Source organism: Anastrepha obliqua, chromosome 5, assembly GCF_027943255.1.
Source record: "Anastrepha obliqua isolate idAnaObli1 chromosome 5, idAnaObli1_1.0, whole genome shotgun sequence".
Lineage (NCBI taxonomy): Eukaryota > Metazoa > Arthropoda > Insecta > Diptera > Tephritidae > Anastrepha > Anastrepha obliqua.
The window spans coordinates 98936878-98963440 of NC_072896.1; the positions used below are offsets into that span (position 1 = coordinate 98936878).

General features: G+C 39.4%; 1 protein-coding gene across 1 annotated transcript in view; it reads left to right on the forward strand.

The window, feature by feature from the left end:
* Nucleotides 1-26563, forward strand: part of LOC129248895 (cytoplasmic dynein 2 heavy chain 1) — a 154051-nt gene that overhangs the window by 100330 nt on the left and 27158 nt on the right. The window contains exons 3-18 of the mRNA XM_054888506.1: nt 9976-10322; nt 10719-10803; nt 14489-14618; nt 16170-16303; nt 16379-16705; nt 16779-17140; nt 17215-17381; nt 17460-17883; nt 17945-18177; nt 18235-18588; nt 18657-18903; nt 19486-20561; nt 24336-24552; nt 24625-24876; nt 25006-25656; nt 25843-26025. Coding sequence (XP_054744481.1) covers nt 9976-10322; nt 10719-10803; nt 14489-14618; nt 16170-16303; nt 16379-16705; nt 16779-17140; nt 17215-17381; nt 17460-17883; nt 17945-18177; nt 18235-18588; nt 18657-18903; nt 19486-20561; nt 24336-24552; nt 24625-24876; nt 25006-25656; nt 25843-26025 — 5189 coding nt within the window. The remainder of the gene's footprint in view (nt 1-9975; nt 10323-10718; nt 10804-14488; nt 14619-16169; nt 16304-16378; nt 16706-16778; nt 17141-17214; nt 17382-17459; nt 17884-17944; nt 18178-18234; nt 18589-18656; nt 18904-19485; nt 20562-24335; nt 24553-24624; nt 24877-25005; nt 25657-25842; nt 26026-26563) is intronic.

Below are 26563 nucleotides of genomic sequence, written 5' to 3' on the forward strand. Positions count from 1 at the left end.
TTAGATTTTCAAAACAAAACCCTAGGAAGTTTGCTGCTGACATCCATTGGAAAATTTCGGTTCACCTAGAAAAACCAACAACGAAAAGAACAGTTGCGCTTCGATTGGCAGAAGTAGAGCTCGACGGTCGACTAGCACGGAAGAAGCTATTGGTTGCAGCATCACAACGAAAATGCCCAATTGATTCTGCTCCAGAGCACATATCCTGGACTCAAAACCAGTGGCGTTATATGTTATTCGGCGATGAAACGAAAATATATAGAGTTGGTCCAGATGGTAACAGAGATATAACAGGGAACTGTAGGGCTGCCCAACTTGCATGTCAAATTTAAATAATTTTATGACGTAACTTGTAAGTTTCTTATTATGGACGCACTAATCAATTCTGTAAATCAAAGATGGACTAGTGCCAATACCAGCGAAATTGCTAAGCAAGCATGGCCAAGGCTAAATCTACGTCTGTCCAAGAATATTATAAAATTGAGTAGGCTTTAAATTAGGACCTTAGTAGAGCCCCTCACAAAACTTTGTCTCTTAGGAAATCACGCAAGCAGATTAAGCGTTTACATGCATGATTTCTATCGTAGCTGCAGGAATGAGGAGGAGTTGCAAACAATTAAACACATTTTTTGCACATGCGCGGCTCTAGCCAGAAGCAGCAGCCAATATTTAAGATCCGACTTCTTATTGAATATAGATAATCGATACACTTTCGGTATCAACAATTTTTTGCGCTTTGTCCAAAACGCAGAATGGTTTAATCCGGAAGGGCAAATGAAGCCCAGCCCCTGTGGCTCACAACGGACCCATTTCGCGGTATAAGTTGATGACATTGCTCCTATGTGCGATGCGGCTACCAAACCTTCCTACCTGGTTCAGATGGTAGGAGGTACGTGCGATGGCCAAAACGTGCAGCATTCGTCCCCAAGCTCATCTCATCAGTCATAAAGTACGGGAGAAGCTCAATTATAGGCTACTTTTAGTGGAACGGTGGCGAGCCAATTCATCGTATTGAGGGTAATATGGAAGAGATTAAGTACGCTCAAATACTTCAAAATATGGTGCAATATTATGCGGAAGAGAATTTACCGTTGATTTGGAAATTTCAACACACATACTTCTAGTGTGGCAATAAAGTTTTTCGAAGACAATTTGATCACTGGTCTGGATTAGGCATCTGCGTGCCGACTTAAATCCAATAGAAAATCAGGGAAATGACGTATAAAATTCCCTCCGTACGCCAAATGTCACGAATTTGGATCAGTTATTTGAAAAGGCCAAATGAGAATAGACAGCAGTAGCTAAATTTATACGCATTTAATAAGATATTAGGGCGTACATATCTGATAAAGTATCATAACATAAGGTCCGTATAACGAAAAGAGCTCGATGCAAAAAAATTTAAAACAGAGGCGAAGTCTGCTAGCCTCATTTTGTGTGGAAGAGAATCTTTGTTTTGGAACTTTAAACTACAAAGTCAGCACTTAATTTTATTTATTATCAATGTACTTACTTGAAGTGGCTAGGCTGTTCACTCATATTATTTTAATATTAATTAATATTACACGAATATTAATATTTTAGTAATTTGAAAGGCTGAAAATTGAACACAAAAACTTAGGTGATTACTACCACAAAAGTGTTGCAATGGGTACTTTTTAATGTTGCTTTATTGCTCTTAAAGAGGCTTTATCTGTCTCCATTTCATATGCTTCGTAAGAAAATAGAAAACCCGAAAATCCCGGGAATGTTGAACCGAAAAAACCGATATTCCGGAATACCGAGACTGGCAGCCCTAGTCAGTACTTTATTAGGTAATAGCTGAATGAAAATATTTATAAATAAATTCGGCAATGCTGCCGCTTTTACTTCAAGGTCTTTATTTAAAAAACCCCATATATTTGAAGTAAAATGTGCGAGATAAATAAATATTTCCGCTTATTAACAAATTTCAATTTTCAAGAGTTCAAAGTTTTTAAAGTTCAACTTGTTTTGTTTTTGCTTTTATCTTTTCTTTATAGCTGTGACAGTACGATAGCAACTCTTCGACCAGTGGCTAAGTAGAAAATCTACAATTTACTGAGTTCAACTTGAGAACTAAACAACAATAATTAAAATCCAATATAAAAATTTTGTATATCAAAAACTTTGCTATTTCCTCAAATTATCTATATTTTCGGTCGTTATAATCAGCATACAGAGACTGGAATAAAAAACAAAACCGAAAAATTGGAGTTAACTGACTTGGCACAAGCTATAAAAGTCATAAAAATACCAGTCTACGACCGGTGTTCCTCCCGACCCATTGCTGTAAGCAAAAATATATATAAATAAAATTATAAATAAATAAATACTAGGTTGTTTAATAAGTTTTGCGGTTCGATAAGAAAACCCAATTTGTAATATATAATACATTTTATTATTCAGTATAGTCTCGCTGAGCATCAATATCCCTGTTGCAACGAGATTTCAATTTATGAAATCCATCCCTGAAGTGAGAATCTTGGTGGGCTGCAAAATAAGCTTCGACAGCTGTTATGACCTCATCATTTGTTGCAAAGCACTTTTCACACATGAATTTTTTTAGATCTGGAAACAGATGGAAATCTCTAGGAGCCAAATCTAGTGAATACGGTGGATGCTTCAACTATTCATGGATTTTAGCCATTGTCAAAATGCTCTTGTGAGCCGGTGCTTTGCTCTGATTAAAACACTTTTTTCATTTTGCAAACTGGGTATTTTTCACGAATTTTTTCCTTCAGCTTTAGATCAGCTTAGGTTACAATAATATTCAGAATTCATTGTTTTACCAGTTTGCAAGTAATCCACAAACAAAAATTCCTTCCGAAGAACCAGGTTCACACCACTCTTTAGCCTATTTTTTTGATTTAAGACGATGGTGATAGACCCAAGTCTCATCCATACTGATCAATCGATGCACAAAATCCACTTTATAAACGCTCTAAATATTGCTGAGAAAGTCGCATTCGAATCTGTTTTTTGTACAATTGTTAGCGAATGTTGCACCCATTTTCCAAACATATTTCTGAAATCCAATACTTTTGTCAAAATATTGCTTGCACTGATCAATAAGATGCCTAGGGCTTCTATTAAATCTCTTTCACTCACTTGACGATTTTTCATTTTTTCTACGATTTCTGGTGACGAGGATATTCTTTAAGGCTTTCACGACCACTTTTAAATTAAGCAACCCATCTTTTTACTGTACTAATTGATGGCAAAAAGTACTTATATACTTTCAAAATTCGTTCATAAATTTCCTTTGCTTTTAAACCTTCCAAAAATAAAAATTAAATCAGTGTACAATACTTAATTTTTTCCATTATAGAAAACACTATGACACGTCGATACTAAATGGCTTATAAACAAAGAATGTGTTGACAAATTCAAATGAACTTCATATACGTTCGTATGAAGAATATACCAATATAATAAAAAAAAATTGGCTAGTAGCAACGCCCTCTATCTGGCTTAGATGTTAACAACCTAATAAGGTTCCTTAACCGCACAGACTGGATATAGTTATGCTGTAAATAACCGTTAAACAAGTTGGTAACGAGGATGTGGCAACAAAATGGCGTGGAAGCGCTGGTTGGACTCTTGAAGAATCACCACTTTAACCAACCAGCAACGCCCTCTCTTATCGAACCGCAAAGCTTATTGAAGAACCTAGTAAATAAATAAATGCTGTATCAAAATTTCAAACAAATCATAAAAGAACTTACGGAGATAAATTTTTTTTTTTTTTTTTTTTTTTGGTGGGTGAGGTAGGGTTCAAAATGCCTTCGCACTTACAGTCCCTCCTCCTCTCCTGGGGAGACTCCCTCCCGGAACTGATTTGTACATTACTTCGGGAGGGCCCAGAACGGCGTCCATGAAAAGGACCAAATTCTAATTCACCCACGTCATGGTCCACCATATTTGTAGCCAGCATTCATGCTATAGGCTCGTCTTCTTTTGTCTCTATCTGCGGGGCTTCATGTTGTCGGTTTATCTTCTAGTCAAGTATATTAGGATCTCTGTCCATGTCAAGTTTTTTGGCACGTAGAACTCGCTCTATATACGTGCGAATAATTTGCCAATTTTCTGCGCTTTCTATCATTTTATCAGTGATGTTGTCAGCTCTTAAGGGGCCTAGTCTGCCTTCGACAGCTGTGCGATCTGGTTTCCATCTCTCACATTTGAAGAAAGTGTGATCTGCGTCGTCAATAAGTGCATCTCCGTAGATGTATTTAGTGGTTTCTGACTTACCTATGTTGTTAAGGTATTTGTAAAAGTATCCATGTCCAGATAGCATCTGTGTGGTATAATAGTTTACCTCGCCGAACTGTCTGTTATACCATTTGTCTATGTTTGGTATAAGTCTCTTCGTCCATCGGCCTTTCGTCTCTGACTCCCATCGCTCTTGCCATATTTGCAGTGTATGTACTCTAATTTGCTGTTTTGCGCTCATTTTGGTGCGGGCGCGTGTGTGGTCTCCTATGGCGTTTGTCTCGCTCTTTTTGAAGTTCCATAGTTCTTTTCGCTCTCTCGCTAGCAGATCTATAGGTATCGTGCCGCTAATAATGAGTACTGCTGCTTCTGATACCGTGCGGTAAGCTGAAGCAACGCGGAGGGCGGCGGTTCTTTGGGCCTTGGCCAGGATCTTGCGGCGACACTCAGTTTTAAGTGTGTCCGCCCATACTTCACATCCGTATAGTAGAATGGATACCGTCGTGTCCATGAGCAGCTTCCGCCTGCTTGCGATGGGTCCTCCGATGTTTGCCATTAGTCTTGATAGCCTTGATATTGTTTTGGTGGATTTTTCAGCAGCGTACTGGATTTGTGCCCAGTATGTCAGTTTGTTATCGAGTTTGATGCCCAGATATTTCACTACTTTTGAGGTTGTTTTGTTTTCTGTGTAGACTGGCATTGTCACTTCTACAAGTATGCGCGCTCTCGTGAATAGGATCAGTTCTGTTTTTTCCGGAGCTAAACTCAGGTCTTGCGAGTCGAGCCATGTCTTGATTCTTGTCATCGTTTGTGTAAGTTTCCGCCTTGCTGCGTCTACATCCCGTGCGGTAATTACTGCTGCGACATCGTCAGCGTATCCTACTAGGTAGCAGTCGTCGGGCATGTCGGTGGTGAGGATGCCGTTGTCCTTTTCTTGTGTCGTAGATGAGTACGCGGTCTTTGAGGTAGCTGCGGATCATCTTCATCAGGTGTTGGGGTATTTTGAATCGCTTCTCCAATGCGTCTATCATATTTTTCCACTTTGCGCTGTTGAAAGCGTTCTTTACATCGATTGTTGCGAGAAGCACGATTGGTCGAGGAGAACGGTTTATGCTCCGTGCTTTTGCTATGCTCTTTACTACATCTTCAATTGCTCCAATTGTGGACCTTCGCGGTCTAAAGCCGTGTTGCCTATCCGAGAGGCCTCCCGATTCGTTTATCGCTGCTGCCATTCGTGGTTTCAGCATTTTTTCTAGCAGCTTTCCTGCCGTGTCGAGCATGCACAGAGGGCGATACGCTGATGGGGTTTTAGGGTCTCCTTTCCCTTTGCTTATGAGGACTAACTTTTGTCTCTTCCAAATTTCTGGAAAAGTTCCTTCATATAAGCAGGCATTGTACATGTGGAGAAGCGTTTGTGGGCGCTCAACTGCGATAATTTTCAAAACCTCCGATGGAATCCCGTCAGGACCTGGCGCTTTGTTATTTTTGAGGGTTGCAGCTGCGTCTCTCAGTTCCTCTACCGTGAAAAGCGGGGGTGGGTCGGTATTTTCCTCGTCAACTCTATCTTCCATGAGGTCATGTGTGGGGAAGAGTGTGTTCACTATGTTTTCCATAGTGGCTTCGCTTAGTTCAGGAGGTGGCTGCCTTGCTCCGAGCTTGTTAAGCACGAGTTTATATCCTAAGCCCCAGGGATTTTGGTTTATATCGCGCCGAAGTTCCTCCCATTTTTCTTTCTTGCTTTCCAGGATGGCCGTCTTTAGGGTGCTTTTTGCGGCTTTGTATTCGGCGTGCTCTGTTGTGGCGAGGCTGGTTCTTCGTGCTCTTGTATACTTTCTTCTTTTGCTGATGCACGTATGCTTCAGATCGCGGATTTCGTTTGTCCACCAGTACACGGACTTCTTTGGGTGTGCGCTTTTGATCTTGGGCATTGCTGCTGAGCACGCTTGCGTTATCCTTCTCAGCGTCATCTCTACTTTGTGTCTGGCGCTACTTGGCTCTTCGTGGTGTGGTTGGTCCTCGTCCGGAGATAAATGACTTTAACCAAATTAGTCTAGTTAGGGGAACTTCAAATAAATCACCCTTAAAACGAATTGGACAAATTTTCAAAATTTCCAATATTGTGTTTTTGCTTTTTTCCAGAGCATAGTATCTCTTTAATTGTGTGTCACCAATGTAATCTCTTTAATTGTGTTTAACCAATGTAGTCTAGTTAGGGAAGCTATGGTATACCACAGACTTTGAAGCTAAAGAGAGAGATAGTCTAGTTAGGTAAACTTGAAATAAGGCAAGCTTTACACGAATTTTGTTGGCTTATTTTTAAAAGTCCATTTCTAGCCCACTTGCTACGCCCTCTTAAGATATTACACTCTGTGTTTGGTTCATTCATTGGATATTATGCTCGAGTAGAGGGTTCAAAAATGTTGGCTTATTTCGTACAACCTTCAATCAATTTCTCAGACCCGAAACAATCATACGAATGTCGCTGTCGATTGATTAGTATTTCCCATTAAGCGGTTATACACAGTTAGAAAGCCCAACAAATTTTCTGAGAAAACTTTTAAATTTATTGACCTAAAAATTTGTACACATTTTATGTTATCTTTTAACTGTATTTTAAGACTTAGTATTAGTAAAAATTAGCGACAGGCTAATAGCCTACCCTGTCAGAAATCAAATAGATTAACGAAACCAACGCAAAACAAGTCTTATCGAGGCCCTATGCTCCCGAGATGAGTGAACAAGGAAACAAATATATATAATAAAAGGATCTATAGGTGATCTCCGGGAGCTCCTCTCAAAAACGACTTTTTGCTATAACCACTATATCCCTGAACTGGATCCTCTGAAATTAAGAAACCAAACAGATTTCGTTAAAGTAATGCTAAATCTAATAATTAATCGATGGAATAAGCAAACTAATCTTTTTTGACAAAATGGCGGTTTGTCAAAAAAAGTGCGTGTAGAAGTTTCACTAACGACGCCTAAGAAGTTTCACTTCAAAAAATTGATTTTTGACCGAAATTTCGGCCTTAAATTATTTTATAAAGAAAAAATTATCGGTGAGAAAAAATCTAGGATTAACTACTAAAAAATATATTTAAGAAGCTCGTGTTAAAATTTGAGACTAATCGAGTAATGTTGGTCACCGACCTTGAAAACACCATTTTGCGAAAAAAGCGTTTAAAGTTTGAAAAGCACTTTACATAGGGTAAAAAATCTGTGAAACGCATTTTCAAATTTGCGTGTAACTTCGAAAATATTCACCGAAACGATATTAAATTTTCTGTGTGTGTTCATAAATATATACCTACATTAAGAAAAATTTTAAATAAAAATATCAATTTTTTGAAAATTCTTTAGGCAGTTTGATTTATCTTTGATCTCGTTAAATGGCAAAAGTTAATCTCAGAAATTTCCGTCATTTTAAGATTTTTCGCGTTGTCTTTAGCATGACATTATATAAGACTAGTACTAACGTACCCCTCGTTAGGTTGATGGTCGATATTATAACAGGACACAATCCAAGGGATCAACATGTGACCACCATTGGAATCATTGAGGACCCAGTGTGCCTGTCTCGCTTGGAGGAGGCGGATAGCACTGAGCACTTTCTCTGTGAGTGTCCCGACTTTGCTAGAGCACGGCTACGAGTTTTGGGTTCCGATGTCGTGAGAACGAGTAATATTCGTTATCTAAAATTAAAGGGTATTTATAGATTTACCAAAGAATCTGGAAAATTCTCACAGCACTAACAACATCTGTCTCTGTCCCTATTCTTTCCTATCTCTTTCTTTGATACTTTTCTCCTTTCGCCCTAGACTATCTACCTTCTTGTCAAAGCTCTAAATTCAATGGGCTTATTAGCCTGAGTGTTTTAGGAGCCACCAAATCTCTTGGTGCTCCTCCAATTCAAATTTCAATTTTCACCACTCGTTTAAATTTTGGCTGGCTTTAATAATCTCTCAACTTTTTTGAATTTGAAACTTTCTGGGACCAAAAAGTGATTTTTAATACAATTTAATACAATTAAAAAATTACTTTTTATGTAACCAATCAAACTAATTTGAAATCAAACTAAATTAAAATTCAAATTCAACTTGATTATATTTTTTAACAACTTAATTATATGCGGGTTGAACCTTGGCCTCCCTCAATGACTTCGAATCTCGATCCTTTGCAGACATCCTCTACACATATTGGTTTTCCTTTCATAAGACACACACAGCTTAGTATTGTAGATCTTTTTTGCAATTTCGATTTGGTCCTTCCTCAGAACACGTCTAGCGCACTTAAGATGCTGAAAGTTGATGTAGTTGGGGATTTGGAAGTCATTTAACTCAGCTAGGTGATAGTTCACGTGATCTATCCGCACTGGTTCAAGAATGTGGCGTAGAACTTTTCACTCAAATGTGTTAAGCTTTTCTCCATCCACCTTATAACGAAAAATTGTTTTTTTTAACTCTGTTAAGATTTTTACTTTAACTTTTTCTTGTTTTTATAAAGTTTAGCGTGTTTGACTTGTATAGCGAAATTGAATAAAAATCTTAACAGAGTTAAAAAAAGGAGCCCACATCAAAGATATTTAAAACTAGCAGCACAGGTTTTATATAGCATAACTCGTATAAACGTCACAACTTGTGTGTACGTCATTTGACACTTACAGTAATTTCCCTCAAAAATATTTTATTTAAACCACTTTAACCCTTATAACAAACCACCCTAACCAACCACTTTTCAGTTCATTTCCCTAAACCAGTATTAATATAATCAGCTGGTCATTTTCACAATAACAAAACTCAACCCCCAAATGAGGCGAGTAAAACCAAACTACTAATAACTAACGCTAAAACTAATACATAAATTACAATAACAATAACGTGCATATGTACACCAACAAATGTCAGTACACTTTTCCTTAAAATTACGTTGAAATATTAAATTTTCTGCATGGCATTAATTTATTCCTTTTAATATATTTCTTGTTTTTGCTTTTCCTTTTCCTTTTCTTTTTTTTTTTTGTTTTTTTGCTTTCGTAGTTTTCTTTTTTCTACCTCATTTTGAACGCGCGCAAACAGGTGCCACTTCGAGCTCCACTGAATGCTAAGGCAACCAGACCGGCTAGAGTGCTAATAATACAATTTTCACGCACCATGGCAACGCTGGTTTTTGTCCTTAACGACCGCACTAATCAACTGCCAAAACAAAACGGTGCAATTTAGAAATTTCTGTCAAGCAAAATATTGTCCAATTTATACGTACCATTTCGAGGATTTGCTCTAAAATTGATTAAAATTTTCCGAGAAAAAATTAATTTAGTTTAGAAATGAGCATTAACGTACACAAAAGCAATAAGTCGAAATTCATAATAAACACTTCAGGTGAGTGAGTGGTTTGCACACAAAATAGCTAATTAAAATATGCAGCATACAGGGAGCAAGTAGTTGATGCTAGTTGAGACACGATGACAATTTGCGAATGGTAAGTAGTGTATGCGTGTGTGTGTACTGAATTCAGCTGTGTCCCATTTGGTGGCCACTTGAGCTGCCATTGTGGGTGCTCAACTCAAACGTATCCATGGAGGTCGCTGCTACACATACCAACACTTGTCAGCCATCCATCATAAGCAGTACATTGCAAACGGAAAGTCTCACTATGTGGATGTTTTTTTTTTTTTCTTTTTACTTTTTTTTAATTTTTTGCTTCCTTCATTTTCCTACTCAATTTTTCATCTCCTATTCACAGTTGAATATTTTGCGGCTAGCGGTAGTACTGGTCAAGCTGCTGATGAGCATCTCACCGCCATACACGAATTTCTCGAGAACGATGAACTTACCGTTATTGCAGCGGTGCATAACAAATCGAATGGCAGCATAAAATTTCATCATCGCATACCGGGCGATGAGGTTTGCTTGCTATTCTACAAGATACCACAGGTCGGCGGCAACAAGAGTGGCTCCACAAACATTTCATCTGCTACTAGCAGTGGCGCATACGACCAACCGCTTGGCATATTAACGCTGGAAGGTGGACTGGTCAAGTCGATTTACAATTCCGTTTCGCGTGTATTCTCACCGCAAGCCGAGGCCAGGGTAAGTTAACCTTACAACTACACACTATGATTGCTTTATGCTCGTACCTTTACTTTGTTTTTGTATTGGTCAACTGAGCTTAAGAGTGGTAGTAGTGTTTTGTGGTGTGGAGCACTTTTGCTCTGTTGCTCACCTATTTCCATGCGGTAATGGTGTGCACTTTTGCTTTAATTGGCACGTAACTTCTTTATGGATTTAGAAGATTTCGCCCGGAAGAATTTTATGTAACATAAACTGGTTATATGGTTTGGTTTTAACATTGCTTTGCATTTAACTTGCCACCTGTGTGGATATGTAGAGTAAATTTTTAGTTCATTTAGTATCGTTTTGAGTTCTCATACAATTTTCTACTATCTCTTTTTTCCTTCTCTATACTACTCTATACTAATTTTCAAGAAAACTGAATATAGTCCCGAGTTGAGCGGTTTACTGGAAAGTTTGCATGTCTCTTTGGGCTCAACATTGGGTTTGCCGCAAAGTGGTAAGTTCGCATGTATGTAAATACTTATGGTAATATCCTATTTAATGCTTTTCTTCAAAAAAATTTAATGTAATGTATGCAAAATTTAGAGGGTGAATCAAATATAAGGTTTATTTTTAAATAGAATAAGAAAGGAGATGTTTTTGGTTATAGTACTTGAGCTACCGAACTTTCCCCGACGTTAATAATCAAAATTATCTTTAAAATTAAATAAAAAAACAGTATATTTGTTAAACCATGGCTTATAGGAAGTAAATTTCTTAATTTAATTCAGAATTTTTTTTTCAGAGTAGCCACCTCTTTTTAAAACCACATTTTTATTTAGTATATTCAATTGAACGACAGATTATGCCCAGCACTCTTGAAATTTGAAATTTAAATTGGTAGAGCCAAAGAGCACCAAGAGATTTGGTGGCTCCTAAAATGCTCAGGCTACAAAAACCATTTTATTTAGAGCTCTGGAAAAGGGGTAGATAGACATGGAGGAAAGGAGAAAAGTATCAGAGAAAGAGATAGGAAGGAAAGAGACAGAGACAGAGGTAGTTAGTCCTGTGAGAATTTTCCAGATTATTTGGTGAATCTGTAAATATCCTCCAGTTGTAGAGAACGAATATTACTCATTCTCACGACATCGGAACCCAAAACTCGTAGCCGTGCTCTAGCAAAGTCGGAACACTCACAGAGAAAGTGATCAGTGCTATCCGCCTCCTCCAAGCAAGACAGGCACATTGGGTCCTCAATGATTCCAATAGTGGTCATATGCTGACCCCATGGATTGTGCCCAAGTTTTAGTAGAAAGTTTGACAGTTTTCTGTTCGGACTTGTCACAAAAGACTTTGCAGTTCTGCAGCGTTCTAGAGCGGACCATCGCTCTTTATGTAAATTGCCATAATCGCTGATCCAATTCATGATTCCTGCGGAACTGATTCCGATTATTGGCTCTGGCCCCTGTGGGGGAACCGCTGATCCACGGTTGGCGAATTCATCGGCAATTACATTTCCTTGAACACCGGAGTGTCCTAGAACCCATAAAAGTACAAGCCTGTTCTGTCTTGCGACAGAATTAAGCTTCTTCTCACATTCTTGAACAATCTTTGAGGTTTGCTTCGCGTTCTCCACGGTCTTCAGTGCAGCCTGACAGTCACTGAAAACTCAAATCTGTTTCGCGCTCCAGCTCCTCTCGATTATCCATTCGGCTACTTTCAGGATGGAAAAAACTTCCGTTTGGAAAAGAGTTGCCATTTCCCCAATATCATAGTGATACTTATTACTACCGTTTAAGTATCATCCGGCTCCAGACCCTATTTCATTCTTGGACCCATCGGTAAAGAAAATAGCCATCAAACCTCTCTGAATGCATTCTCGATACCTCCATTGCTCACGCAGTGGAAATATAACATCAAATTTCCTTCCAATAAAAAACTATGGGTATCATTTCGTCTTTAGGTGCCAAAAACAGTGTATGCTGCTCAGATAGCAACTTCAAGATTTCTCTCTGTTCCGATGTTCCGTCTTCGTGCCAGAAACCATATTTATGGAGTCTACACATTGCTTTTAATGCTTCCTGTTGTATCTTAAGATCCAAAGCGAGCAAATCAAGCATAGTATTTAGAGCATCGCCGGAGGTTGTACTCATGGCATCCGTAATGCATAAACATACTGAAAAATCCTTAATGCGCGATTCACCAAAGATGGTAATCGGTCGACACAAGGTCCGGAGAGTACGGAGGACTTGCATATAGTGAAGGAAAAGTGAGCACGCGCCTGCGAGGTAAAAGCTTCGACGACAAAGTAACAAGAAACGCTCTCGAGCTCCACGCACTTTGCTTTTGTTAAGAGAATAATGGGAAAATAAGTCTCCTGAACATATACCGATATTCTCGTGCAATTATATTTGACACAGCACAAAGTCTTACAGCTCCGTCCGTCTTCACGTATTCCTAATGCAGCTCTCGGCGACTTTTGGCTGCTCTCAAGATTAAAATTACCGCCTAAAGTACACCGATTCTATAACAAAGAAACAATAAACTAAACTACTTATAATGTCATGATCGCTTTAAGGTCTACTTGCAAAGTGGAAAGCCTTTTAGAAGCGTATTCTTGTTTTTTTTGGTTGATTGATATTTGCCTTTTTAATATCTAAATTCAATGCGCGCCAAAAAATAGTCAAATATGCTCAAACTGCAGCTTAGAGATATCTGTTTACTTCGCCAAGACTGTTAAGAACCGAATTTAGCATCAAAAGGTCGATTACTGGACAAGTGTGTGGTATGTCACGTCATCATACTGAATCCAGAATTTGTTGTTGTTATTGTTGTTGGAGCAGTACCTTTACCCTGTCAGTGTAGCGTAATCACCAGTCATCTTCGTCTAGCTCATCTAATGGTAGGCCCAGGAAACTAGCTGTTTCGACGGGGGTTGGGTCCAGAGGGAGAGGGGTGTTAGATCAGTGGGTTTAATGGGGCATGTGAAAAGGTGGTTAGTATCGTGCGGGGTGCCTTCACATGCTGGACATTTGTTTAGTATGTCGGGGTCGATTCTGGATAAGTAGGAGTTTAACCTGTTACAATATCCAGAACGTAATTGTGCCAAAGTTACGAGAGACTCTCGGGGAAGTTGGAGCTCTTCGTCTGCGATTGCTGGTGGTTGAACTCCGATAACGGCATTCGTGGGTCAGGAGCTTAAGAAGGTGGTGAGAGTCTCCCGATGAATGTCGTTTATGTCCTGCCTGTACACTGTCCGATCCAGTAGCTGTCTGTTTGTTTTGTCTAAGATCTCGTCCGCGTAGTTGAGGAAATGTCTCCTGATGGGCCTCGGAGGTGGCTCAGGCTCGAGCAGGTGCCTGCAGGTATCCAGAATTTTTCAAAGTACAATTCTGAAGGTATCCAGAATTTGTCAAAGTATTTGGCTTCAATTTCATCCTGAAACGATAGTACTGCACACTCTTAGCCAAAATTGCTTCGGAATAAGGTACTTTAAAAATGACACCAAATTCTCTCTCTTTGCTAATGCATCGGCTTTCTGGGAATTTAATTTAAGCTTTCTGTTCCTCAAATTCCACAATCTTGTGTACTAACTTAGGCGCCGAAATGGACATAGACCTCGTCAGAAAAGATGATTTCTTGACCTTTTAGTCGAATTTAACATCCGATTCAAACTGCTTTAACAGTTGAAAAGCAAAGCAATAACATCTGAAATTTTATACGTTGTTGAGTGCCCGTCAATATTCTCGAATTAAGTTGCATACGTATACACTCAGTCTTAGTAGCTACATTTGGTCAAAATTCAACAACTTCAATGACTTCGAGCTCATGAGATTTTTGCGCAACTTGCGTATAGCAGGCATAGCAGGTGCTTCATTTCTGTCACAACTTCTTTTTTACTCAATAAACTTCAGACAATGCTGCAATTTGTTTGGAAAGTTTACAATTTCAAGCGTCGAGCGAGCCATTTTTGTTTTCACGATATTGACTCGGAGTTGGGTTTCAAGTAAAAAATCGTTGTAAGTTTCAAAGCATTAAACAGCTCGCAAAGAAACTACAGCATTTTAAGGTTTTGATTATTTTTCTTGTTATTTTATAGGTCCAACTATCCAACTACCGATACACATTTTTATTAAGACAATGAATTTTCTTTAAACTTTATGAATTTGTATGCTTCTCTTTTCTTCTTCTCGTATATGTAGGCATAACATCAGTAAAGGATGAAATTAAATTTTGGAAACAAAAATTTAATAAAAAATCCAGTTCTCGCATTGATCGTGAAATGTCGCAAGTATTTATTGGTGTACTGGAAAATATTGACAAGCAAATGAGGTAAGGCTGACAATTCTCATACAACTCTATTAAGGTCAATTCAAAGATATACCAATTAAAATATGTGCTTTATAGTATATAAATATTGGTCTAATTAAAAGTTCTGGGCATTTTTCGCTTTATTTCCATGAAGAACTTAGCATAGTTAGAACTAATTGATTTCTAGCAAATATGTTCAATAACTTTTACTCATTTTCAAATTTTATCTATTGAAGAAATCCTCATCTCAGTTTTGTGTCATCAAGAAAATTTTACAAATGCTTAAAGAAGCGACGATAACTTAGTGCCTGGTCAGGACTATAAGCCGAGTGCTATAAAATCTCCCATCTATGACTCTCGGAGCTTCTAGTGCCTCGGTGAAGTTGTGTGCAAATTGCCACTGCCTCGATGGTACAACAACACACTTCACATTCGCTAGTTTCGGCCAATTCCAAACTAGTCTGTTATTGCTAGCAGAGGTTCAGGCTAGGCTTGTGGACCTAAGGATAGATTACGGGAGAATTTTTACCAGCTGAAATCTGCACGATAATTTCATACATATTCACACACTCGTCAAATCTGTCGTTGTTCAGACTACAACGGAGTGACATTGTGTTAATTTTTTTCGTATATCACTAACACATTCTGTGACAGATTCAAAATTCCTGCAACGTCAGCCCAACCGCTGATTCTGTCAAATTCGCTGATACCCGTCTAACGGTCTGATATTGGCCACACCTTTAAATATCTTACTACCATGTGTGGGCCCATCGGAGTAGCTCATAATGAATGATTTCACAAAACTTGGAGATTGTTTGAACTTCCTGCAAGTTATTCTTGGAGGTCACACGTTTTTCACCACCTTCAAAATTAGGTGACAACCTTCAAAAATGGGTCAACTACGCTACATTTCAGCAAAAAAATTCAAGCGTACATTCCGCAGAAAAGGTTTGTTTGTTGCCCATACATCGAGGTTCTTTTTGAAATCAGTCTCTTACAGTTGCGTTTCTCGCTAATTTTCTGTTTCCTAGCAATACATTTTTCTGAAAAATAAATACTCAAATGCCGGTTCAAATCCATGGCTTTCATGCCTTTACCGATACTTTCGACGATTGGTCTAACCATACCTGCCTCTTCTTCGACGTTCATACTACCAGAATAGATTCATTAGAATCACTGCTTTGCTTTTGCATTCGTTACTGCACTAGATCCATAAATACGAAACTATTTTTTGAGCTCCTACTCCGACTTTCCATCTCAGTCGTAGATATACTGAAGAACTGATTGAATTCCCCTTTTTTACCTCCATTTCGGAAAGCTGTAATACTCATCTCACCGCACCAAGTTCAAAATTGTCAAAGAACTTTTTTTGAAGCGTAGCATCACCATCAAATCCTTATATAGGATGACCAGAGACAATGTACACATTGTGAGATGTGACTCTCTAAAGACATCTGGCGAAGAATGGTCAGAACTTCAAGTTTCACCAATATCTAAAAAAAAACGAATGAAATATACTCAAATATTTTGTGTTTCCTCTCTTTTTTTATACATGAACTATGCCCTCTAAAGTTCAATCGATCATGCCAACACCGGCACCAGCATTGAGGAGTTTTTAGATAGTTCACACAATAGTCTCGATGAGCTTTGGCGCTTACCTTACCACTATCCGCAGGCGCGCATGGCTGATCTATTGGATATCATGGGTACTTCTACGCACCACTAATTAAAATAATACTGTGTATTTCTCATCGTATAATTTTTATTCATTCATGCACCAGGCAATGGTTTGCTGGAAATATGTGTCGAGCAACTACTTATGGAGGATATTTGGAATTTGAATTCTCATCATGTGAATATGCTGATGAGCCAATGCATTGACACCGCCGACTCTTGGATGCAGTTGTGTGACTCGCTTACGCGTCTCTTCTGGCCAAATTATGTGCAGCATCCATGGGTAGGGGCGCCCCATGTGCCCAAGCGTGGTCAGCAATTTAAAGAGCGGCTATCAGAGATTAAGAATATAAAAAATCTTTACAAACAAATCGCCACATTATTGAATGACGAGGAGATGAAAAGTATGCTCTATGAGAGTTCGCCATTTAAGGGTAGGTTGAAGGAAAATTATTTACTTAAAGATATGCAGAAGCAAATAATTTCATGCCACTTTGCCTTGTGTAGATATTAATATATTCGACACTACTGCTTTGGGTCAATCAAAATGGAATAAAGCTTTACAATATTTTGAGCAAATACTGCAACCCATCGATGAGCGTATTGCCTCAGCACTTAAGGCACAACTTCATAATCATCTGAGCAATGCGCGACAGGTCATCTTTATCTTCTCCAAATATGAGACGCTCATCCAGCGACCAGCTGTACTCGAGTTGTTGACTATCGAGCGCGAACAATTTCTACAATCACTACAGATTCTGCTGCAGGATTTGCGCAAAGCCATGTCTGATACGAATATGGAGCCCGATACCGGTCATTTGTCAGTAATTTGCAATGAGTGTCGTTGGCTGAAAGTCGTGCAATATCAGGTAGCAAAGCTGGCGTTTGTGGATAACTTTTTACGCTTATAGAAATAATTTTATTCCCGCAACTTTCCACGCAGATTCAAGAAATCGAGAAGGTTAGTCATTTGATTAGCGGTCGTGATGGCTATGACAAGATCAACAAAGCCGTGCAAGAAATCAAGGAGGAGACCGAGTCATTGCTGCGCACAAACTTCGAAATTTGGTGCGGCCAATGTTCCACATCTGTCAAGAGTGGAGAATTGAAGTAATAGTCATATGACACACAATCTTATTGGTGGCACTCTTTCATATACTTATATCATGCACTGCATTCCTCTCTTAGATTACGCGAAGACCAACCGGTCGTTAAATTCGAAAAGGAAGGCCGTCAACTAATGCGTGTTACGTTCAACCCCAAACTGGTCACTTTTTGTCAAGATGTGCGCGAATTCGAGAACCTTGGCTACAATGTGCCGGCAGAGTTGCGCTCATCGGCGACACATGCCGCTAAATTCATGAGTTATGCGCGCCGCTTGCAGCAGATTGCAACATTTCACAATACAATCGGTGATCGCATGATACCTTGCCAAAGACCGATTATGCTGAAGAATGCGGTGCAATTATCGAAATTGGTGCAAAGCGAGACGGTAGCCTGGCATGATGAAGAGTCCGTGCAACGTTATGTGGATATGCTGCAAACAGCTGTGTCCAAACTCTCTGCGGACAACACCCTACTAGTGGGCTACCATGAGCAGGCCAAAAGAACGGTGCGTTTACACTTTCAAAAATAAATGCAATGGTTAGATTTATTTATTCATTTCCGGTCAGGTTATTAAGCTCATGAATACCGATTTGTTCACACAAACGCAAGTTTGGAAAGATGAAATGCGGCATCTGCGCGATTTGGTGGCTGCAATGGAGCGTCAAGGGTACACCAACCTGGACGCCTTCAAATTGCATTGGGATCATCAACTCTACAAGGTGTTGGAATATCAATATATCATCGGCCTGGTAGACATGAACAATAAGCTGCCCGATATACACATCGATATTATGTTTCGGTAAATTTACTTATTTAATCTGCTCATGTCTCTGATATCTAAATTTTCTCTTGCTAGCCAACGGCAACTTTGCTACCGCCCACCCGAGGAGGAGATACGCGAAAAATATTTCACTCAGCTCCGACGCTTTATTGAACGTCCCAGCAGTTTTCGTGGGCTCTCTGACAACAGCACCGAGTTATTTAAGTCAATGGTGGAAATAAATCGTCATCACATCGGTCCACTTTTCGCGCACGCTGAGGAATTATTTCGTAAGCTTGAACAATTCAAAAAGATTTGGCTTCCTTGGGTCGCGCTGGGTTGCGTTGATATCGAAGAATTGTGTGGCATACATCTTAGCGTTGCAGAGGATTGGGATCGCGAATTTCGAGCTTGTAAGAATTTCAGTCAAAAGATTGCGAAAATTCAGAAGTAAGTTGTAGTTTGCGTTTAATTTTGAAGTCTTCTCCGTCACTCAATTTATTTTTATCCACCTTTAGCTCCGAAGAGTCCATTGAATGCATTATTATCAATACTTCGCCATTACGTTCGGAGATAGAATTGATTAGTCGACGTTATTGGGAATCTTTAACCAATAGCTTACGCACGGCTATTGTAAATGACGTTACCGTCATCCAAGAGTTCTTGCAAAGCTCATTGCAGTTCTTGAATAATGTGCCCATGGATGAGACGTCTATCACAGAGTCGGGCATGAAGTACGAGAAAATGATGACGGAACTACCGAAGGTTAGTTCATATTGAACAGTATAGGGAAAGTAAAGCGCCCGATGAAACGGCTCTCACAGAGGCCAGCCAAGAAATATGAGAAAATTATATTAAAGCTACCAAAGGTTAGCTCACGTTGATTAGTTATGGAAAAGTAGAGTTTCCGAAGTGAAAAGCGAAAGAGATGAGAGTGCGCATAGACGAAGTGCATAGCTTAGAGGAAGAGAGGAAGAGACATAGTTAGTTGCAACCTTGGACGAGAGGTCTGTCACAGAGTCGGGCATGAAGTATAAGAAAATGATGTCAGAGCTACCAAAGGTTAGTTCGTATTAATTAGCTTAGGGAAGTGGAGTATCGGAAGTAGTAAGATAAATGGGTGTGTGAAATACTAATAGTGAGACACTACGGAAGGTATCTCACCGTTATAGGGAAAAACATGATGCGAAAAGTGTGAGTGTACTTAAATTATGCACGCAGTGTACACTTTCAATTTACTATTTCATGAGTCGTGTGGGAGGGTCACATAATATTTGGCGCGTCTCGCTAAAACAGTTTTTGACGCTCCTTAGATAAACATACCACATTACCAATTTTCTCCCACAGGTATCCGAGGCTCTCGACGCTGTCAAGAGCAAAGACACCTGCCTCGCCGGGTGGTGCAAGGAGCGAGTTACCGCCTTGGCAAACATTCTGTTGCAATGGGAACGGCTACAGCCTCTCATAGAAAATCATGCTGTAATACTTCAACGTCAAGTCGATATGATTAAAGATCAAGCTCACTCGCAGATACAGAATTTACAAAATGAAGCGGAAAAGTTTTTCCTGCGCTGGGAATCAACCATTAGTGAGCTGGAAAGTAATGAAAATGCCACACTGGAGCTATTCAAAGAACGCCAAGAGCATTGGCAACAACTACAAGCAAAGAAAGTGCAATTACTCGAAGAATGTGCTAAGTTCAATATGTCCTTTCCAGCTGATGTGCTTGCGCCCTTCACCGAGATCGAAGAAAAAATGGAAACACAGTCAAAACAATGGGAAATCTACGATAAATATCTGAGCGAGTTGAATACCATTACCGATGAAGAATGGGCAATATATCGGCGTCGTCCATATGTGTTGAATGAGTTCATCAATAAGTGGGAGAGCTCAGTGCATGCGTCAATCGATCTGCCCTCAAAACGCATTCGACAGAGCGTGGAGCGGTTACAAGGCGTTATGCCGATTCTGCAGCAATTACAATCGGATACGTTGACAGAACGGCATTGGGCGCGCATATTTATGTTATTGAACAAGTCAGAGGCAAAGTCTATACATAATTTATTCCTGCGCGATATATTGGAAGATTATAATGCACTACAACAGGCATCTACAGAGATCGCGAATTTGGTGAAACAAGCCGCTTCGGAGCAAATAGTGCGGCAAGCTTTAACCGAACTGGATCAATGGTCTGTTACGTCTAACATGAAGCTGATAAATCACACAGATTCAGCGGGCAATACATTGTCACTTATCAAGGACTATCAGGAAGTGCTAAATAAAATTGGCGATAATCAGTCTTTATTGCAATCGGCCAAAAATTCAGCAGCTTTTGAGGCATTCTCAGATCAGGCAGAATTGTGGGAGAGTCGCTTGAATACTTTGGACTCGCTGCTAACTAGTTTAAGTCAATCACAAAGGCGGTAAGTGAAACGAAATGCTTTCTTCACTCAGCATACATTTCTTTATAAACTCTATTCACTTTATTAATATATAAATAAATATGTAAGTATTTAGGTGGGACAAAATACTCAAACTTCGGGCAACACATAAACTCTTTTTTTACGTTGTATGATTAGTAATTGAGGATGCGAAGTATCCTGGGAGTTTGTATGTTCGAGCTCTCACCTCACTACTCTCACCTCAGGTCCTCAAAAAAAAAAATCGTCGACTAAAATTCTCTACACATCCTGCATCCATTATACTGGTGACCCGTTATAACACCTGTGAGGCGCTGGCAGTTGATCTGTTCAATCCAAACAAACATTTTGTTCTTTTAAGATTCAGTTTTGGCCAGAGCGCTTTGGAGTCAAGGAAGGTAGTCACATTAAAATGTGAATTGGTTTGTTCAGCTGCAGAGCCCAAATCTCGAATGTTGGCTTGGGGAATACTACAGGAAGCTTGTATGTTCGAGCTCACACTTCACTACCTGTGAATTACGTCTATGTAAGAAGGCTGGTGTCGCATAACAATCGATGTATATTAGTCTTGTTCTATTTTTTATTGTGATTTTCTGCAGTAGCAACATTTAATACTCATAGAATCTGAAATTCGAAAAATACACAACTCCGTCCAATTCGTCACCCATGCAAAGTCCGCCTGTGAAAAGATTGTTGTTGCTATTGAATTGAAGTACCTTGAGCCTCAGCGTCAATTTCTCCGGGAAAAGAGTTTCAAGAAACTTTAGGCACAGCTTACCTTGTGCTGCGGTAGGTGCTCAAATTAAACACCAGCAAATCTATCGGCCGCCGTAGCCGAATGGGTCGGTGAGGGACTACCTTTCGGAATTCAGAGAGAGAACGTCGGTTCGAATCTCGGTGAAAGATCAAAATTAAGAAAAAGTCTTTTCTAATAGCGGTCGTCCCTCGGCAGGCAATGGCAAACCTCCGAGTGTATTTCTGCCATGAAACAGCTCCTCATACAAAATATTTGCCGTTCGGAGTCGGTTTGAAATTGTAAGTCCTTCCATTTGTGGAACAACATCAAGACGCACACCACAAATAGGAGGAGGAGCTCGGGCAAACACCCAAAAGAGGATGTACGCGACAATTATATATATTTATATATAAATCTATGTACCGCGCCAACTTTTTGTGCTGTGGGGTTGATTCAATCTAAACGTTTTTTTCTACAGATGTCACAGCATTGGAGGCGTTTTTTAACTAACAAAGTTTTGCAACGCTACGCAGTGACTTTCTTAGAGTTCAGGAGCACCCGATGAGCCCTCCATGGATTTTCACCTTCACGCTCTATATCCGGCATTTTTTCTTGCGTAAGAGACTACTTAACCAAAAATGAATCTCATCACTCTAGATGATTTTATTTGCGAAGTCAGCACATGGAAAATTTGAACAATTTTGAACATTTAAATACTTAAGCGTCAAATCGTTTCACCTTTTATAGTTAAGTTTCAAGACTAAATATTATTACTATTGGTTTTATTAGGCGATAGCGCACTACGACCTCTAAAGTGGTCTATTGTGCTTTAACGCGAGTCTACAGTTATTGGCTTTTAATGAATTGGAGCACTTTCTCAAGCGTTTGTTTTAATATCATCAATGGATTTAGAGTCTTACAAACTAGGCGTGCGAGTCTTCGCCTTGCGAGAACTATACATTCGCAGACGATGGTCGCGGGCGTTTCATCGTGCAGGTCGCATAGCCGGCAGACGCTTGTTTCTACTAATCAATCCTGGTTTCCTGAAATAGTAACGAAGGCTACAATATTTCGTATAGTATCCAGCGAGAGTTTGTAAGTCTTCCCCATCAAGGCTTAGAAGCCTACCTACTTCCAAGACTAAATAAATGTTTCATAACTTTAATAAGATGGTACAGCGACCATAGTCAAATTTCGAGCTCAGAATCCTTTACTTAGAAGTTAGCATTCATTGATATAGAGCGAGATCGCGTAAGAAAACTTTAAATCCATGATGTCTAGCTTTGTCTTAGTTCCATCATCTTCGACCGGTAGTAGATATATTTTGGTAAATCCTCGAGTGCTTCATTTACCAAATTGAGTGGTTTCTATGCCGCGTACATCTCTATTGGATATTTGGCCGAATTTTATCGCTGTTATAAACTTCTTTTACTAACCCTTCGTGCGTTTCATTCACGAAGTTGCGTAATTTGGAATTAGAAGTGCATTTATTTGTGAAGAGTTTTAAACCCATTTTATCAAGCCACGCATCCAGTCTCAACATCTTTGCCCGATTACAAATTTCGTTTATGGTCCTATCGTTTCTGTTACTTGTAGACTCTTTGCTTTCGTATAGATTTTATAAAACCGCCTTCGAATGTTCACTCACGCAGTCGAGTTATTTTTCTGAAATTGGAAATATACTTCCTTGTGAATGAATCCAAATCCATTATGCCTAGCCTCTTTGTCTTCATAAAAAATTTCCTTCAAAATACCTGCAAGTCTTTCACTCACACAGTTGAATTATTTCTCTGAAATCTCTTTGAGATCTGACCATCATTTAAAGATACAAGTTTGGTTTTACGAAATATCCATTACTTTACATTGAACGATTAGCCTCATCGACATTTTTTTCTTGGTAACAATTAAATTTAAAAGAAGCAAGCAACTTGTTTCGGCTTTCGACAGACTCAGATGTTACTCCTTTGGGTTGTATATACTGCAAATTGAGGACCTGTATTAACTTTTCCTCTATAAACTGCCTCTCATTACCCTTTACATCCACACCTTGGCCTTAAATGCAATGTATCATACAACATTGCCTGAATGTTTGCAGAAATCTTTGGCCATCCACAATTCCACTCCAAGCAACCAACCAAATACAGTCTATGTCACAAGAAAAGAACCCAGTTTTTTCTTCTAACTTCAATATAGATTTCGTTCTGCTTTTTGCTGCATAATAGTCCCACTCAAGGGCTACGACGCCAATGTTATCTCAGTCTAGTGACGTTCGCAACTTTCCCGTAAACGCAACCAAACAAAAATGAGTGCACGCATTCGAAAGGACCGAAATTATTTTACTCCGTGGCTGCAAAAGTAATTAAAAAATCAAAAAAGTTTGTTGTGATGTGGAATCCGCGGTATAAGGTGTACAAAATTGTTGATGACTTTTCCGAACGCGGCTTGAAGCGAGTGACAACAAAAAAGCAGGATAAAGTGATCGTCCTACTTTTAAGCGGGAACCTTCTTTGTGACTACGCCAAGCACGATCAGTTCTTGCTAAAAAGGAAATAGATTTAAGTATCAACACTACCGAACGACGACTGAAGGAGGCGAATGGTAAGGTATGCCCCACATCATCAAAACCACTGTTCTCAGAAAAACACATTGGGAAACAATAAAACAAGCAAATGGTGTCACAGTATTGGACTGGCCCTCCCAGTCCCCAGACGCCAACCTCATTAAAAAGATGTGGGGAACTCTGAAAACGCATCTTGCCGCCCGGCCAGTCCATGATTTAAAGCAACTCGTGCGTCAAGTTCGCAAAATCTAGACCTGTTTGTCGACGAGCTACGCAGAAAAGTTGGTTCAAAGCATGAAGAAGATGCCAGACTATACCCGACAATGAAGGGTACTGCACGGCTTATTGAGTAATCTCGACTCGTAGTTTCGTACATACTTTCATGTAACAAAATTTTAAATATATATTTTTTATACTTCATGAATAATCGCGGTTCCGTTTTTCTGACACAGACTGTAAATACTCATTTTCTTTTATTTAGTTGGGTGTATCTGGAACCCGTTTTCGGAGCGGGCACTTTAAGAAATGAAGAAGCTCTATTTCGGCGCATTGACAAGGATTTTCGCTATGTGATGCGTGAAATTCAAGCAGACCCCCGAGTGATATCACTTATCAAAATTAACAACATATCAACCATAGTGAGCTCACTGGAAAAACAACTGTCGCGTTGTCAAAATAATCTCATGACCTACATCATGGTAAGCCAACACATCTTTATAATTTTCTATTTAAATTCCCTCCAACTCATGTGCAACTTATCTGCTGTGCAGGATAAGCGAAATTCTTTTCCGCGTTTCTATTTTCTTGGTGACGACGATTTGCTAGAAATACTGGGACAAGCAACAAAAGATGCTGAAATTATACAAAAACATATCAAGAAGCTTTTTCCTGGTTGTCACAGTATCGGCATAGCAAACACATTGAAAGGGGAATCGACTGTGTACACCATACAATCGTTGCAAAGTGCTGAAGGAGATATTCTGCAGTTGCGAGAAGTTGTGCCTATGAAAGGACCCATTGAGGTTGGTTGCACAAACAAGCACACAAAGAACACTAGCAAACACACCGCTTGCTTCAAAATGCTTGCTTCCACCTATACTTCACTACTTAACTGGAATCTCTTTTTTCTTTTACATGCTTTCTTGTGGCAGGATTGGCTCAATCACTTAGTTAGCTCCATACAGTGCACACTTAAGGATGCAATATTTGAATGCTACTCAACCACAGATGCAGAGAATTTCACCCAATCCTTGCTGCGAAAATATCCCATACAAGTGTTGAGCATCACTCGCGCCATTCAATTCACCAAACAAACGGAGAAGGCCATACTGTCCATGTCATTGCGAAAGTTGCATCAGGCGTTGAACACTGAAATAACACACTTCGCCAATATGAAAAACCAAACAAACGACACTCTGCTACAGATTAAGTTGCGTGCTCTGTTATTCGATTTGGTGCACTACGCATCGGTGGTGGAGGAGTTACAGGAGCACAATGTGATGCATGTCAGCGATTGGCATTGGTTGTGTCAGTTGAAGTTCTATTTGGCCGGCACTGATGGGCGCTTAGTCGTCGTGCGTATGGTGTACGCTGAGTTCGAATATTCCTACGAATTTCTCGGCAATCCCAATAAATTAGTAAACACCAAGTTGACGCACAAATGCTATCTCATTCTCACCCAAGCCATGCATATGGGGCTGGGTGGAAATCCATTCGGACCGGCCGGCACTGGCAAAACGGAATGTGTAAAAGCGTTGGGTGCAATGTTGGGTCGACTAGTGTTGGTCTTCAACTGTGATGAGGTGAGTTAAAACAAGTGGGTGGTAAGAAGGGGGGATGGGTGGATAGGGGATGGGAGATGTGGGTTAATGGCATGCCTAGTTTTGTGTAAGAAAGATGCTAATACACTTGCTTCTATCCGTTGCAATAACAAAAATGCCTGTGCTTGCAAATGCATCGCCATCAATGTGTGCGGCTGTTTGAATCAGAATGTGGATACTGAATCGATGAGCCTAATTTTAACTGGACTGGTGCGTTGTGGTGCTTGGGGCTGTTTTGATGAATTCAATCGTCTACATGAAGCGACGCTCTCGGCTATTTCTATGCTAATACAACCCATACAGATGGCATTAAAGGACAAATCGGATGTGGTGCAAATTGGTGAGCGAAATGTAAGTAACAGTAGTTTTGGTACAGCTACGTGCAATACATAAGAGCACTCAAGTATGTATAAGGCGCATATAGTCATATCAACATTTTACCAATTTTAACTATTTTTCTAATTTTTTTTTTGTTGAATGTTGACTATTTTTTTATAAAAGTATTGCTCATTACCTAACAAAAACCGTATAAATTCAGATTTCAAACTTTATGCAAAAATTGTAAAAATCCCACACAATTTTTATCACACTTCCACGGTTTGTAATCAGAATTTCTAGATTTTTTTTATATGGATAAAATGCGCATCATTGTCAAGGAAAAAAATTTGTAAAAAATCAATGAAATTTTCCAGCACCTTCAAACTTGCTCTTTATTATAATAAAATTTAATAAGTTGTAAAACTGTATACTGCGGAGAGAAAAAAATTAAGAAAAACATTTTTCTAATAGCGGTCGCCCCTCGGCAGGCAATGGCAAACCTCCGAGCGTATTTCTGCCATGAAAAAGCTCCTCATAAAAATATCTGCCGCTCGGAGTCGGCTTGAAACTG